At 41.3% G+C, this 17,300-nt stretch overlaps 2 protein-coding genes across 42 annotated transcripts in view; one reads left to right on the top strand and one right to left on the bottom strand.

Moving 5' to 3' along the window:
- Positions 1 to 10,322, top strand: part of LOC135097422 (uncharacterized) — a 48,678-nt gene extending 38,356 nt beyond the window's left edge. For 3 of the 33 annotated variants that reach the window (XM_063999306.1, XM_063999299.1, XM_063999302.1), the window contains 3 exons: positions 2,085 to 2,191; positions 4,599 to 4,674; positions 4,947 to 5,082. In XM_063999306.1, the coding sequence (XP_063855376.1) occupies positions 2,085 to 2,191; positions 4,599 to 4,614 (123 nt within the window). In that variant the 3' untranslated portion in view covers positions 4,615 to 4,674; positions 4,947 to 5,082. Of the gene's footprint in view, positions 1 to 1,300; positions 1,415 to 1,942; positions 2,054 to 2,084; positions 2,192 to 2,703; positions 4,488 to 4,598; positions 4,675 to 4,946; positions 5,099 to 5,895; positions 6,004 to 6,918; positions 8,156 to 9,246; positions 9,464 to 9,741; positions 9,950 to 9,988 lie in introns of those variants that run through there. The other 30 variants (XM_063999288.1, XM_063999283.1, XM_063999298.1 and 27 more) reach the window with 25 other exon arrangements.
- Positions 7,373 to 17,300, bottom strand: part of LOC135097429 (protein lin-54 homolog) — a 66,742-nt gene continuing 56,814 nt past the window's right edge. Inside the window, exons 5-10 of one of the 9 annotated variants that reach the window (XM_063999330.1) lie at positions 14,299 to 14,398; positions 11,745 to 11,846; positions 11,357 to 11,556; positions 11,116 to 11,215; positions 9,316 to 9,445; positions 7,373 to 8,914 (exon numbers count right to left, since the gene is read on the bottom strand). The gene's annotated coding sequence lies outside the window, so the exon portion shown is untranslated. Of the gene's footprint in view, positions 8,915 to 9,310; positions 9,446 to 11,099; positions 11,216 to 11,356; positions 11,557 to 11,744; positions 11,847 to 14,298; positions 14,399 to 17,300 lie in introns of all 9 variants that reach the window. The other 8 variants (XM_063999327.1, XM_063999331.1, XM_063999328.1 and 5 more) reach the window with 8 other exon arrangements.

The raw sequence follows: 17,300 nt of genomic DNA, 5'->3' as shown, positions 1-17,300 counted from the left end.
AGATTTTGGTGAGACTTTTGCTGTTGCTTTGGACATATTAAAAGTTTTTGATAGAGTTTGGCACAAAGCTTTGATTTCCAAACTACTCTTCTGCGCCTTCTATCCTTTTCTCTGTAACTTCATCTTAAGTTTCCATTCTGACCATTCTATTGCTGCTGTGGTAGACGATCACTATTCTTCCTTTAAATCTATTAACTGTGGTGTTCCTCAGGGTTCTGTCCTATCACCCACTCTCTTCTTATTATTCTCCAGTGACCTAAACCAAACTTCTTGTCTTATCCACTCCTACACTGATGATACCACCCTGCACTTTTCTATGTCTTTTGTAGAAGTCCAACCCTTCAGGAAGTAAAGAGTTCATGCAGGGAAGCCACAGAAAACCTGACTTCTGATCTCTCTAAAATTTCTGATTGGGGCAGAGCAAACTTAGTATTATTCAATGCCTCAAAAACTCAATTCCTCCACTTATCAACTTGACACAACCTTCCAGATAACTATCCCATCTTCAGTGACACTTAACTGTCCCCCTTTCTACACTGAACATCCTTGGTCTGTCCTTTTCTTATAATCTAAACTGGAAACTTCACATCACATCCCTAGCTAAAACAGCTCTTATGAAATTAGATTCTGAGACATCTTCACCAGTTTTTCTCATCTCCCCCCCAACTGTTAACTCTGTACAGGGGCCTTATCTGTCCATGTATGCTTCACATGTCTGGGGGGGTTCCACTTGTACTGCTCATCTAGACATTATGGAATCAAAAGCTTTTTGTCTCATCAGCTCCTCTCCTCTAACTGACTGTCTTCAGCTGGTTTCTCATCACTGCAATGTTGCATCTCTTGTTATCATCTACCGCTGTTTTCATGCTAACTGCTCTTCTAATCTTGCTAACAGCATGCCTCCCCTCCTCTGACGGCCTCGCTGCACAAGACTTTCTTCTTTCTTTCACCCCCTATTATGTTCACCTCTCTAATGCAAGAGTTAACCAGTATTCTCAATCATTCATTCCTTTCTCTGGTAAACTCTGGAACTCCCTGCCTGCTTCTGTCTTTCCACCTTCCTATGACTTGAATTCCTTCAAGAGGGAGGTTTCAAGACACTTATCCTTCAATTTTTGACTGCTGCTTTGGACCCTTTTATGGGACTGGCATCTCAGTGGGTCTTTTTATTTTTTGGTGGGGGGGAGGGGGAGGGTTGTTGCCCTTGGCCAGTGTCCCTCCTAATTGAAAAAATAAATAAATAAAAATATCACCACCCATATCTTCCCAACACAAATACTGACAACAGCCCCTGTGTCAGGCTGTATGTACCAGATGAGGCCGTGTCAATGCTCACCTTTGAGAACGTCATATTTGAGGCGCCAGACGTGAGACAGCAACTCATAGCCAAGGTTGCTGTCGTCTCCGCTAGCTGGTACGTGGAGTCCTCTCGAGTATTGGTGTCAGTCTGGTAAACTCGGGAGCTCCCTGCCTGTGTCTGTACTTCCTTATACAAGACACTTCTTAAATTTAGGGTAATTCTTTTGGCTCTGTCTTCTAGAGACTGGTACCTCAGTGGGCCCTTTTATATTTATTTATTTGTTTATTTTATTTCATTTTATTTTATTTCATTTCATTTTTTTATTTTATTTTTTCCTCTCTCTCTCTCTCTCTCTCTCTCTCTCTCTCTCTCTCTCTCTCTCTCTCTCTCTCTCTCTCTCTCTCTCTCTCTCTCTCTCTCTCTCTCTCTCTCTCTCTCTCTCTCTCTCTCTCTCTCTCTCTCTCTCTCTCTCTCTCTCTCTCTCTCTCTCTCTCTCTCTCTCTCCCCTTTTCATTGGCCTTAGCCAGAGTTCCTCTTACATAAAGGAAAGTCTTGTATACTGATGTACATACTTATGGAAGTTAGGATAAAATGTATTGCATGTTGATGTACTGTTTAAAAGCCCAATACCTCACACTACAGACTATTAAAGATGCAGAATCCTTGCTGAACCATCACTGGAACCATGAAAACACCCCTGAAAACACCATAACAACTGAAAGTATTGGAGGTAAGAGAGAGCAAAACATTTGGGAGTGCAGTTTATTATCTGTCTCCCATACAGGACTGGTGGTGTATCCCTCACATCTGGTCATCAAGGAGTACCCCATGGTCAAGTCCTTGCACACCGATCCGTTCTGATGGAAGCAGTTGGAGGGTGTGGAGGATGTGGTGAGAATGACTGTCCTTATCGCCCATCCGTTATATCCTTCAGTATCTTTTCTTCACCTGCACTGTGTTTTTTTCCTCTTGCATCCTTCAGTAATATTGTTTTCTTCATGCCTCCTGTGTTCTTTTTGCTTCTGTTTTATCCTTCATTATACCTTTCTGTTATATCCTTCAGTGATATCCTTTTTCTCCTCCTGCAGTGTATTCTTTTTCCCTCTTATCATATCATGTATCCTTCAATGATATCTTTTCTTCATCTTTGCTGTATTCTTTTTCCTCTACCTTATCCTTCATTATCCATTTCTTCATTCATCCTGTATTCCTCTTTCTTCTTTCTTTAATGCACACTTTCCTCCACACACACAATTTAAACCTTTCTATCATGCATAGTTACCCTCACCCCCTCCTTGCTCCACGCACACACACACACACACACACGCACGCACGCACGCACGCACGCACGCACGCATGCACGCACGCACGCACACAAATGATGTTATGGTGATGTGACACAGTTGGAGGATGGAGTGCTGAGTCTGTTGCTGCAGTCAGTAGACATGCTGGCTGCTGGCTGACGGAGTGTACTGTGGTCCCGTTGATTTCACTCTCAGCAATGACTCCAAGAAGACCATAGCAGAGTACCAGGTGTGTATTGTGAAGAGGTGAATTGAATGGCTGTATTTTTCATTCTTTCTTCTGTGGTAAAAGAATGTCAAAAGCAAGCTCGTTCTTCGCTTTCTTGTCTTCCTGTAGTCATTTTTATTGCTTTTATATTCTTTCCACTAATTCTTCTCTCTTCCTCTACTTCCTACAGTCACTTTCATTTAAGTTTTCTCTTCATTTCACTAATTCTTTTCACTCTCTATTTCTTATAGCCACTTCCATTACTCTTTCTTATTCTCCTCTCTCCCTCCATGTCTCACAGCCATTTTCATCGTCCTTTTCTAGTTCACTAATTCTTCTCACTTCCTCTGCTTCAAGATAACTGGACCACAGGAGCATGTTGTCACAGCTCTAGGGAAACTGTGCACATCCCTCAGCAGTAACATAGCTATCCCAGTAGTGACAGGATATTTGGACACTCACTACAATGCAAGGAAAGTTTACGTCAAGGACCAGATCTTGTGCTGCTCTTGGAGAAACATTGTGCATCTCTTGAACGAGAGTGAGACTGGGGACCCTCTTCTAGATAATCGGAATGGTTCTGAAGTTAGCCTTGTGTCTTCTGTCCCTAAGGATCCTCCAGTCCTTGCATCTCCCCTTTGGCACCATATCTTGTGCTGCTCTCAGAAAAACGTGCTTCTCTGGAATGAAACTGAGAGTGAAGATAGTGTTTCAGGTGCTGGGAATAGTACTGAACTTAGTCTCATTTCTGGTGTCCCTGTGCATCTCTCAGTCCTTATATTAATGTGATGTCTTGCTAACTCTCATGCTGTCTCACTCAGTTTGGTACAATTGTTTACTGCAAGTTTTGAGTTTAGTTTTCAATGTAAGGTCACTGATAGTAAAAGGAGTGGTTGAATGCTTCTCTTTCTCATCTTGTCTTCCTTTTCCTTGTCTTCTTCCTCATTTACTTGCATTTCTCTCATTCTCTACCTCCTGGTCTTTTCCTTCATCCCTCTCTCTCTCTCTCTCTCTCCTGAATGGAGCAGTTTTCGTGGTGAGACACACAGGGAACCTTAACTCTCATGCCTTGGGTCTTATGGGAACTGTTTTCAAAGAGGAAGAGTCTGGTTTGTGGTAAGACACACTGGGAACCTTAACTTTTATCCCCATATTGTGAAATGACTGAGGTGTTATGGGAACTGTTTTCAAAGAGTCTGGTTTGTGGTAAGAAGTGCAGGGAACCTTAACTTTTATCCCCATATTGTGAAATGCCTGAGGTGTTATGGGAACTGTTTTCAAAGAGTCTGGTTTGTGGTAAGACACACTGGGAGCCTTAACTTTTATCCCCATATTGTGAAATGCCTGAGGTGTTATGGGAATTGTTTTCAAAGAGGACTCTGGTTTGTGGTAAGAAGTGCGGGGAACCTTAACTTTTATTCCATATTGTGGAATACTTGAGGTGTTATGGGAGCTGTTTTAAAAGAGGAGTCTGGTTTTTATGATTGCTTGGTTGATGATGCAGAATACTATTAACTATTTCCTCAATCATGAAAAAAATGTCCTTGGAAAATCCCATCAACTTTCATAAGGACTGTTTTCATGATAATGAGTCATGTTCTCATAGGTGTTTCTTTTTTCTGGTGATGCAGAATACTTGTTAAACCAGAAACATGAAGTACCCTTGAAAATTCCAGTAAGTATTTCTAAACGTCACTGAGATGGTTAGTCCAGTGACTGTGTTTTGTTGTTTTCTTGTGTATATTTTGTCTCTTTCATTCCACATAGTTCTCTTGTTTCTTCTCAGGATCAAAAGATATTGATTGAGATACTGGGGAGGGATGTGAGTGCATGGCCAAGGTGAGGCCCAGATCTTTACAGAGGTGTGTGTGTGTGTGTGTGTGTGTGTGTGTGTGTGTGTGTGTGTGTGTGTGTGTGTGTGTGTGTTTTATGCACAGACAGAAAACACATGCATTTTTTGTATCATTCCAACATTTTCCTCTTCTCAACTTTCCTGTTGCCCTTCCAAATATCCAGCTTTTCTTTGATCCTTCAGTGAAAAACCTCCCTTTCCTTAACTCTTTGTTGTATCCCCTCAATATCCAGCCTTTGTTTGTCCCTGCAATAATGGATCTTTTCTGTGTATTTCCTCCAGGATCTATTTACCCAAGAACAACTTGTCAACAATTCCTGTAGATGTCGTCATCAGTGAGGTCAGTGTTAGATACCAACTTGCTGCTCAGGTGTCTGTTGTACCTGCTGGCTGGCATCTCCACTTTGTCTCTCCTGGTAACCAAGTCTGTATGTGTATGTGTATCTATTGATTTATTTCTGTGTGTATTGTGTCTGTCTATCTGTGTGAATGTGGAGAGTTTGGGGTGAATCTCGCTTGATACCTGATGGGGATGGATTGCTGTGTGCCTCTCAGTGCAGCAGCCTGTCAGTCCAGACGGCATTTGACAGCTGTTTCTCACTCCACATATTTACACAAAGGTGCTGACAGATTAGCAGCAGGAGTGGGAACTGAAGTGGCTGTAACTCATATGACTTCACTGGTACCAATCCAGACCACCTGGCTTCCCCAGGGACAGGCTTGTGTCACCCTGACCTTACCTGTACCTATACATCTACCACTGCACTACATTTGGAATCTGGTTGAGTACATGTACTCAGACCCAAGCCTGATGTGTGTGTGTGTGTGTGTGTGTGTGTGTGTGTGTGTGTCTTTGTCTATCTCTGTTGAAATCAAGTCATTGTTGTGTCTTGGAGGGAATAAGAGTGTGTTTGTGACTATCTATCTATCTATCTATTTGTTTAAATAAAGTTGTTGGTAGCATCTGAGGGAATGAGAGGAGTGTGAGCTCAGTATGATGTGCAAGGAGTTTATGGATGTTTTAACGTTTTTGTAATTTAAGTATTTATTAGTGTGCATATCTTTTTTTTGCATGCAAGATTTTAATACCTTACTTTATCATTTTGTCTGCATCTAACATACAGTCTCTCTCTCTCTCTCTCTCTCTCTCTCTCTCTCTCTCTCTCTCTCTCTCTCTCTCTCTCTCTCTCTCTCTCTCTCTCTCTCTCTCTCTCTCTCTCTCTCCTTACAGGCTTGGTGGTGTATCCTGAAAATTTGAAGATCCAGGAGAACTGTCACCAAGAACCTGCAAATGAATGTCATTGGGTGGCTGATGGCAGCTCCTCAAGTGAACCCAGAGGTGAGGGAGGCTGTCATTGGAGGGAGCAGGGAAGTAGGGGTTAGAGTGAAGATGTTTAGAAAAGAGGGATGCAGCACTGTGGTTGTGAAGAGTAGCCATCATTTTCATTTTAAGGGTGTTTTTTAAGCTATTTGGCTTGTAGTGCAGTGGTCAATGAGACTATCCCTTTCAACTGGGGACCCAAAATAAGAATAAAGACAGACTTCATATTCTGAGTGTTAATGGAAGTAAGAATAATAATCAGAAATAGCAACCATTATCACTATCCTCAGTTTCTTCATGTCAAGCTTGATAAAGTTAGATTTAAAAAAGAAATAGGAAGGAACTGGTTCTCAGATTGAATGATAGATGAATGAAATAGACTCAGTAGTTAGGTTAGTGCTGAGTCATTAGGGAGCTTTAAAAGATTAGACAAATTTATGCATGAGGATGATAGTGAAAATAGGTAAGCACATTTCATGCAGGGATTGTCATGTGTAGACCAGATGGCTTCTTGCAGTTTCCCTTGTATTCTTACAATTATTATACCACTGATATGATGCCACAACACAATGGTAATGGTGGTGATGGTGTGTTCCCGAGTGATGCAGGTGATAATGGGGCTTGATATGAGTGTTGAGGGCATGGAGGGTCCCATCACCTTTGCTCCTGTGACCTCTGGCTCTTCTAAAAAGGGAGTTGCATCCTTCACGGTATTTTTATGTCTGCTGGTGTGTAGTGGTAAGGATTATCCAAGATTGGAGAAGTGTCTTGGGACCTTCCTCATGAAAAAATTTGTCATAGGGAAAAGAAAATACAGAAGCAGGCAGGGAGTTCCAGAGTTTACTGGTGAAAAGGATGAAAAATTGTTAATAATGGTGAACTCTTGTATTGGAGAGGTGGACCACCACCATCACCACTACTTATTCTCCACAGATCACTGGGCTAATAAAGTACAGTATGATGGGTGCCTTGGAGAAGCTGTGCCTTGAGTTGAAGGCTGCAGTCATCTTCAGAAAAGAGCAAAGCTGCAACAAGTCATCCAAGTACTTTGTCAAGAAGGTTTATGTTGAAGGCAACCTCCTGCACTGCTCTCAGGAGAACAGTGGGACTCATGGATGCCTCCAAGACCCACAGAGGATTGGAAGGCATAAATTCAATCTTGGATAACTATTGACATTTAAAACTGGTGACTCCACTTGTCAGATTGTAGGTGGGAAAGTTTAAAGGGTTGATTGATGGGAACATTGTTGATCTTAATTTTTTTTGGGTAAAGTACTGTAAATCACATGCATGTGAAGTTTCAAATGGATGAAATAGCATGAATGGTATTGTAGTTGAATTGTTCTTTGTAGCTGGAAAAAAAATTAGGGTTGATTAATGGGGAAACTATTGTTCAAAATCCTTTTATTGTAAACTAGATCATGTACATAGTTGTGAATTTTTTTTTGGAATGAAATAGCATGAATGATATTGTAGTTGTTTGTGTTGTACTATGGGTAAACCATTGGAAAAAAATGTAGTAGTTGTGAACAAAATTGGATTAACTAAACATCCCTGAGGTTGTAGTTGCGAAATTTTGGTGTAAATGAATGTAAACAATGAAATAGTTACTTAATCATTAAAGTTTTAATCTTATATTAGGAGTCATTGGAAATTAGCTAAAATAAACACCCTTATATCATCTTAACCCTATAATGACTAACCAACTTTCCTCTCAAATCATGGCATAGTTTTAACACAAGTAAACAGTGCACAGCTTTGCCAAATGTTGTCATAAATCTGTGTTGGAAATATAGTCTTCATCAAGCATTATTGTTGTGTGAGTTATCATTGCTGTCATGTGTTGTTTTAAGGAGACACTGATTTTGCAGTTTTTTTTTTTTTTTTTTCTTTTTTCCTACACCTATTCAAAAGTTTAAAAATCTTTCAGTTTTCTGTGCATGTGTTCTAGTGTCCTCTGCATTCTTTCTTGTCATTCTTTCATACTCAGAGCTAAATGCATTGAACTAACATTCCCATTTCTATTATTCAGCAACTCATGAAATTAACACCAGAGCAGTTTGGTGTTATGGAAACTCTGAGAGAGAGAGAGAGAGAGAGAGAGAGAGAGAGAGAGAGAGAGAGAGAGAGAGAGAGAGAGAGAGAGAGAGAGAGAGAGAGAGAGAGAGAGTCCTTTTTTCCTCTTCTCTCTCATGTCATGTCCCAGGACAGGGTGACGTCCTTGGAACATCGTCATTTGCATTCCCTAATCACAGACAGATGTGCCTCCTCACTCCTCCATGTTGGAGAAAATAATTGCGTTAATGAACATGTCTTGCACTTTATCATTACTTTTTATTATTATTATTATTATTATTATTATTATTATTATTATTATTATTATTATAATTATAATTATTACTACATTTACAGTAGTCCCTCACTGTTAGCAGTTCAATTAGTGTAGCCAAACCAATGTCAAAAGTGAAATTTGCCAAACGTGAATAGTACTATAAATGGGGTTCACCCTTTTGACTTGCATTTGAAAGCAAAGACATTACAGTATACATGAAACATTAACAGCAATATAGAATACAATAGATAATAGATGACAGATGTTATTTACCTTTAATTATTTATAGTTAAGCCTGGTGAGAGGATCGAGTGTGGTAATTGTGTAGGTGCACTATTAATATTTGGCACCCAAACCAGTGTCATCCATATCCAAGTGTCCATGCCCTCCACCACTTGTAGAGGCTCCACACCAAAGATGTGGTTAATTGCAGCAAAAAAACAGTAAGATGGCTGTTGGGAGGTTCACAAAAATCAAACAATGCACATGGACGACAAACTGGATCAACACCATTCTGTTACGTCAGCGAGTGGTGCACCAAAAGTGGATCTGATGTGCCAGTTTGGGTGTTGGTACCAGTTCAAACCTATTGCCAAACTGAAACAAGAGGGACCACTGTATATCTCCATCAATCAATCAATCAATCTATCTATCTATCTATCTATCTATCTATCTATCTATCTATCTATCTATCTATCTATCTATCTATCTATCTATATATATATATATATATATATATATATATATATATATATATATATATATATATATATATATATATATATATATATATATATATATATATATATAAAGCTTTTCAGTAATAAACATTTAGTGTGCAAAAATTTTTAGTACATCTAAACTATAGTAACTTGTGTCTTCCTTACAAGTGGTGTCATCCACCATTCTTTCTCTCCCCTCTTAAAAAGTGGGAAAAGGAAGACTGCTGGACCACACCACAAGTTATAACAACAAAAAAAGGTTCATTCAAACTTTACTCTGCTGCATGGACTGTATCAGCTTGTATTCAGGCAAGTCAAGTTGGGCGATACAAGTGTGTGCTGGAAGGAAGCTGTCATCTGCTGGCTTTTGGATTATCAACTTGGAAGCCTGGGTGTGTGTGTGTGTCTAAGAGGATCAGTTTGAGTGAGTAGTGGGAGGGAGTTTTTGAGTATGTGAGAGTAAAAGAAGGGGTTTTGTAGAGAGAGAGAGAGAGAGAGAGAGAGAGAGAGAGAGAGAGAGAGAGAGAGAGAGAGAGAGAGAGAGAGAGAGAGAGAGAGAGAGAGAGAATTTTGTGTGTGTAGGAGAGAGAATACAAGAAATTATTTCTATTAAGAGAATTTTGCATATGTGTAGGAGAGAGAATACAAGAAATTATTTTTATTAAATTTATTACTATTATTCTAAATTCATTCATATTTCAGAGGAATGACTGACAGAAGAGACAAAGAAAAGAGGAGGAAGAATATAAGAAAGGAAGGAAGGAAGAGAAGAGGGGGACATGAGAAGGATGAAATAAAGGAGAGAGAGAGAGAGAGAGAGAGAGAGAGAGAGAGAGAGAGAGAGAGAGAGAGAGAGAGAGAGAGAGAATGTTACTGATTGTGAGAATTAATTATCATTATTATTATTATGTTCAAAATGTATTATTTATATTTGCATTGTTTTTTCCAGAAGTGATAGAAACAAGGAAGAGGAGAAGATAGATGATAATAAGGAGGGAAGAAAGAGAAAGAGAGAGAGAGAGAAGACAACAAAGAAGGAAGAGGACATGAGAGAAGAATGAGGTTAATAGAAGAGGAAGAAAAAAAGAAGAAATGAGAGAAAGATAGAAAAGATAAATAAAAGAAAAATAAATCCTCCCCCCTGCCCCCCTTTCTCTCTCTCTCTCTCTCTCTCTCTCTCTCTCTCTCTCTCTCTCTCTCTCTCTCTCTCTCTCTCTCTCTCTCTCAATCCAAAGACCCACAGTATGTTGACAAACCCAGTCACTCCCCCACAGCCTCTCACAAATATCTCTCTCTCTCTCTCTCTCTCTCTCTCTCTCTCTCTCTCTCTCTCTCTCTCTCTCTCTCTCTCTCTCTCTCTCTCTCTCTCTCTCTCTCCATGCCTAAGAGAGGAACCTGGTCAGTCCCTGTGAGAAATTTTGCAACATTTTCTGTTCAAGCAAGAGTTCATGAAAGACTTCCCAAACAGTACAAATGACTGGATGGTCTGGGAAGTATTCACTCTGGAAATACAGTGAGGGGTTAATGAAAGGAAGAATATTGGAAAATGTGTGTTAATTTAGATTCCTGTGGTGTGTGGATGGAAGGACTGGGTGAATATAGACGGCAGAAGAGGTGAGGAGTGTATGCTAACTAAAGGCAGGAAGTGAAGGACTGGATAAATATTAGACAGAAGAGGTGATAGAAGCAATGGACTAGATATACAGAGATAAGGAAGGGTTGAATAAATATTAGACAAGAGGTGATAGAGGCAAAGAAGGACTAGATATGTAGAGACAAGGAAGGGCTGGATAAATATTAGAGGAGGTGACAGAGGCAAAGACTGTACACTAATAATGAAAAATAGATAAAATGAATGACAGAGGGAAGATGAAAGAGCGAAGAACAACTAAAATGGATGATAAGCAGGTGGAAACACCTACAAACAAGCCTATCAACACCCAAACACCCCTAACACACACACACACACACACCCCAGCTCCTCCAGTGTGAAAGATATTCGTGTATAAGCAAGCCATTTTAGCCCACAATCCAAACACTTCACCCCTGACCTGACGTACCAGCACGCATACTCACTGCTGTGTTGCCGGTTTTGCTGGACGTGTCATTCCTGATTGCTGTCTGTTCATTTTGGCCTAAAACCTTCATGCTTCATCCTTCACTTCCTGTTGTGAAACTGTTGCAAAGAAGGGAGAGTTTTTGTTGCAACATGAATTCCAAATCAGATTCAGTACTTTTATGAAATCTTTCAAGACGACAACCCTAATATTGAACTTCATCACCACACACACACACACACACCAGTTACAATGCTTACTTCAGTGCACACTCTTCACTCCTTTAGAGATGAGCAAATGAGTGAACAGTGAATAAATCTGTTAATAAGCACACTGTGTTTTGGTGCAAAGAATCAGACACTGCCATATTTTCACTGCCGTTCGCCACTCATGTCCAATGAAAGGTTTGTGGTCTGCCTTCACCATAGTCTTCCTGGCACTTACAAATCAGGGCCACAAACTGAGGAGAGCATTAGAGTACTTGGAAGGAAACCACTGGGAAGATCTTGAGATGGTGTGTGGAGGAAGGCATGACAACACTCAACAATAAGGAAGAAATTGTCTACAGCTGCAAGTGGGAGATACTCATGGGCTGTCCAACCCCAGAAGGGAAATTATGGACAAATAATGATGCAATGAAAGGCACACCTGAATGGACTGCTGGCCAGCTGATGTCTCTTGAATGCTCCTCTTCCTCCTCTTGGTTTTACTCCCTGCGTGGTGGCACTGACGTCATGTCTCCCAGTCGGTCTGTGGAATTTTTTTTTTTTTATGTAGGAAGGACACTGGCCAAGGGCAACAAATATCCAATAAAAAAAATGCCCACTGAAATGCCAGTCCCATAAAAGGGTCAAAGCAGTGGTCAAAAATTGATGAATAAGTGTCTTGAAACCTCCCTCTTAAAGGAATTCAAGCCATAGGAAGGTGGAAATACAGAAGCAGGCAGGGAGTTCCAGAGTTTACCAGAGAAAGGGATGAATGACTGAGAATACTGGTTAACTCTTATGTTAGAGAGGTGGACAGAATAGGGGTGAGAGAAAGAAGAAAGTCTTGTGCAGCGAGGCTGCGGAAGGAGGGGAGGCATGCAGTTAGCAAGATCAGAAGAGCAGTTAGCATGAAAATAGCGGTAGAAGACAGCTAGATATGCAACATTGCGGTGGTGAGAGAGAGGCTGAAGACAGTTAGAGGAGAGGAGTTGATGAGACGAAAAACTTTTGATTCCACCCTGTCTAGAAGAGCAGTATGAGTGGAACCCCCCAGACATGTGAAGCATATTCCATACATGGACGGATAAGGACCTTGTACAGAGTTAGCAGCTGGGGGGGGTGAGAAAAACTGGTGGAGACATCTCAGAATGCTTAACTTCATAGAACCTATTTTAGCTAGAGATGAGATGTGAAGTTTCTAGTTTAGATTAATAAGAAAAAGAGAGACCAAGGATGTTCAATGTAGAAGTGGGGGACAGTTGAGTGTCATTGAAGAAGAGGGGATAGTTGTCTGGAAGGTTGTGTTGAGTTGATAGATGAATGAATTGAGTTTTTGAGGCATTGAACAATACCAAGTTTGCCCTGCCCTAATCAGATATTTTAGAAAGATCAGAAGTCAGGCATTCTGTGGTTTCCCTGCATAAGCTGTTTGCTTCTTGAAGGGTTTGACATCTACGAAAAGACATGGAATAGTGCAGGGTGGTATCATCAGCATAGGAGTGGATAGGACAAGAAGTTTGGTTTAGGTCATTGATGAATAATAAGAAGAGAGTGGGTAACAGGACAGAACCCTGAGGAACACCACTGTTAATAGATTTAGAAGAACAGTGACCGTCTACCACAGCAGCAATAGAACGGTCAGAAAGGAAACTTGAGATGAAGTTACAGAGAGAGGGATAGAAGCTATAGGAGGGTAGTTTGGAAATCAAAGCTTTGTGTCATACTCTATCAAAAGCTTTTGATATGTCTAAGACAACAGCAAAAATTTCACCAAAATCTCTAAAAGAGGATGACCACGACTCAGTAAGGAAAGCCAGATAACCAGTAGAGTGGCCTTGACAGAATCCATACATAAAAGGTGATGAGATAGAAGGTTGTAAAGTGATAGATGTTTAAGAATCTTTCTGTTGAGGATAGAATCAAAAACTTTAGATAGGCAGGAAATTAAATCAACAAGACATAGTTTGAGGGATTAGAACAGTCACACTTTTTAGGAACAGGCTGAATGTAGGCAAACTTCCAGCAAGAAGGAAAGGTAGATGGTAACAGACAGAGTTGAGTTTGACTAGGCAAGGCACAAGCAAAGAGGCACAGTTTTTGAGAACAATAGGAGGGACCCCATCAGGTCCATAAGCATTCCGATGGTTTAACATCATTGCAAAGAATTTTAATAGGCAGCAGCAGCAGCAGCAGCAGCAGCAGCAGCAGCAGCAGCAGCAGCAGCAGCAGCAGCAGCAGCAGCAGCAGCAACAGCAGCAGCAGCAGGGTGGAGGAGAGAGAGGAACAAGCCCTGAATTGTCCAAGGTAGACTTTTTAGCAAAGGTCTGAGCAAGGAGTTCGGCTTTAGAGACTGATGTGATAGCAGTGGTGCCATCCGGTTGAAATAAAGGAGAGAAAAAAGAAGCAAAGAAGAGATGTTTTTGGCTAGTTGCCAGAAGTCATGAGGGTAGTTAGATCTAGAAAGATTTTGACACTTTCTGTTAATGAAGGAGTTTTTGGCTAGTTGGAGAACAGATGTGGCATGACTTTGGGCAGAAATATAAAGCGCATGAGATTCTGGGGATGAAAGGTTCAAATACCTTGTGTAAGCCACCTTTCTACCATGTATAACACAAGAACAGGTCGTGTTAAACCAAGGTTTAGAAGGTTTAGGTCGAGAAGAAAAGTGAGAGATATATGCCTCCATACCAGATACTATCACCTCTGTTATGCACTCAGCACACAGTCAGATTAGAAAACTGAGCATCACATCTTCAGAGCATGTGTGTGATGACAACCTGCCAGTTTTTGATGCCTTCCATTGCAGTAAGTCAAGCACCAGAGCTTTGGTCTGTGGGCTTTACAATTCATCATTTCTTTTTTTTTCTTTTTCTTTTTTTCAGTGCAAACCTTTCCACCACTTTGTGGACATGACATGACATGACAATTAAAAACTTTCAGATTTTGGAATTTTGGACCGAGAATTCTCAATTGTGCCAACAAAATACAGTATTCACCTGAACCACCTGTCAGTCACAAGGCTCCCAGTGAGGTGTGCTTGTTCCTGAGTCATGGAAGTCTCCCAAGGTTTCTTCCACTTGCTCTCCGTGTTACCACCTGCAGGGAAAACGCACACATCAATACTCCTGCTGCTTGATACATGTTTGACTCACAACTTAGTCTAGAATTTAACCATTCACTACAACATTACACAGCATGGAATGCACAGCTGAAAACATTTATATGCACATTCAAGAAAGGAAACAATTAAAGAAGCAGATTGTGCAATTTCTAGCCAGTATAATGCATAGACATGGCTGTGAAAGAAAAGAAATGCTTCATGAAGGTCTGGGAGTCAGGAAAGATGTGATAAGTACTAGTAGTTAAGAGAGTTCATCACCAAGATGGATAACTAATTTTTTTCACACCCTCGTCTCTGGTAAAAGTTACTCATAAAAATGATGGGCCCAGGGCAGGTCTTTTTCCACTCAACCTTCCACATCTTCTAATCTTTGGTGGATTAACTTAACAAGTAAAGGTTTTCATACGAAGGGCGGCAGTTCACTCAAAGGAAGGGGATCAAGTAAATCCATTCACACCTTTTGGCTGTGGGCCTTCCCTCCCCTTCATCTCTCTCTCTCTCTCTCTCTCTCTCTCTCTCTCTCTCTCTCTCTCTCTCTCTCTCTTTCTCTCTCTCTAATAGGCTGTTTGGATAACTATTTCACTCTAGAGAGAGAGAGAGAGAGAGAGAGAGAGAGAGAGAGAGAGAGAGAGAGAGAGAGACAGAGTTTGGCCAGTGATGGGAGGGGTCGGTGACTTGACACGTATTCCCACACCTGGACACCAGCAACCACCACCCACCACTCAGCAGCCTGCAAAGATCCTCAGTGCATGTGAAGTCACTCGGTGTTATCAACAGAGATGGTGACCAGCATGAGGCCACATATTTTTGAGGGCTTCATGGATAGGGTATATCTGTAGGTATATCTGATATTGCTTGTATGTGAGAGAAGAGTTTGTGTCTGTGCTGCCACCTGGTGACAACCACTCGTTCTAAAAGCTCCCCAATATTTAGAGGGGAGTGAGGACGGAAGAGTGGTGAAAGTAGGGGGTTTGGGAGGAGGGGTGGAAGTAAGCCACCTCTATTTAACCCGCCATTATTTACCTAACAACCCCAACAGATACTGCTTAATTTCCACCAGTTCTCAGAACCTCACCTGCAGTGGCTGCGTCACGGTACCTACCTACCTACACCACGTGTCGCTTTCCTGCCACACCGACGCCGCCCCGTGACACTGACGCCAATATTCACAACACAACGAATACTTGCCGCTGCGTGACAGTCTTCGAGAAGAGAGGGAGGGAGGGGGGGAGAGGCATCAACTCCCCCTCCAACGCGCTAGTGATGGGGTGAGAGGTAATAAGATGGCTTTTGGTAGTTCGCTCGTCTTAAAACACGCAATGAATCAATCATTATTATTTAAATGTTAGTGTCCTTTAGTGCAACATGAAGTCGCTATTTAATATCAACCGATACAATTCCAAAATGAAGCTCATGAAATGTGGACACTGAGGGAGTAAAAACACGTCATTATGCTGAGGTCGTCGACTGGCGGGGCGGTGCCTCTGTCTGCCCGCCTCTGTCTGGGGAACTCTTGGAAATGTCTACAATGCAGTGCAACAGTTTAGGGTTATTATTCATTTGATGGCTAATTAGTTAAATGTTTTAAAGTTACAACATCTCACATGTGAGACATCTCACAATGATTTCCTGGAACACAATCGAGAATATTGCCACAGGTATGAACACTAATTGCAGAAAATAATTGCTTGCCTTGGACGAGTGTAGCATAGTAAAGTATAAACACAAGTGGATATTCAAGTACCATGATAAGTAAACATGGCGGTCATCATAACACTAACAGCAGGCAGCTCCCCTACTTGTTTTTGGTGGTAAGAGGCGGTATTTAGGCTTATTTTGGCTCCCTACCCAAAATCCCCGCTTTCCCACCAGGTCCCCAACATTGTAGGGGTTACAAGCCGAAAAAACAAAAAAAAAAAAAAAAAGGAAATGAGAGCCGCGCTGCTAATCTAGTAATTTTACCCGATGACAAACTGCAGTGAAGTGAGCTAGTTCTTGATACTAAGTTAAATATTATACGACCACTGCAGAAAAAAAAAAAAAAAAAAAATCAAACCCTCATTTTCAGAAACAAAACTTGCAAAATTACATAAGAACAACCCAACGACAGGGAAGGCCGCCCTACAATGCCTGTATATACCACCATACTGTGCCCCCCTCCTGCGTAAGGAACACGAGCACACACACAACACATTACCATACCAATAAGCAGTAATACCCTCCCCCCACAAACACTAGTTACTGTACATGGCAATTTTATCTTCCTTGACACGGGTAGCTGCCCTCTCTCTCTCTCTCTCTCTCTCTCTCTCTCTCTCTCTCTCTCTCTCTCATATTGTAGATACCGTAAGTTATGTAATTAAATCAATCTGATTAGTACATAAATGTCTGTTGCTCCCTTGAGATTCACTTGCAATATTGAATTACTAAGTCAACATACGTACTACAGCTGGAAGTGAACTTTGATATGATTTACCAATAAGTTAGCGTGGGTGACGCGGGGTGACCACACGAAGGCGATGAGGCAACACGGAAAAATATAACGCTCTCATCTTCACTGGGTCTGTCCCTCAAGATATGCGCATAAGTATGGAGTGGGAAGTCTGCCGGTAGTGCGTTACCAAGATAACCAGGAATCTTAAAGTCCACTGCCGACTAGAACATTACCAGGCAAAACAACCGCTATATCAGCAAGTTCTGTGTATACCGACAATGATATTCCAGCCTCTCCTTTCTCAATATTGTTTAGAAACTCAGCGCTCTGATATCAGTAAGCCTCTGCAGATGTTGGCAGCCCTGCGGGACCCCACAACACAGCGCCTCGCCACTTGCTGATTGGCTAAACCTTATTTAGCCGCTCACATTTCGCGCTTCGCT

Source organism: Scylla paramamosain, unplaced genomic scaffold (assembly GCF_035594125.1).
Source record: "Scylla paramamosain isolate STU-SP2022 unplaced genomic scaffold, ASM3559412v1 Contig19, whole genome shotgun sequence".
Lineage (NCBI taxonomy): Eukaryota > Metazoa > Arthropoda > Malacostraca > Decapoda > Portunidae > Scylla > Scylla paramamosain.
This window is presented reverse-complemented; position numbering and strand designations above follow the sequence as displayed.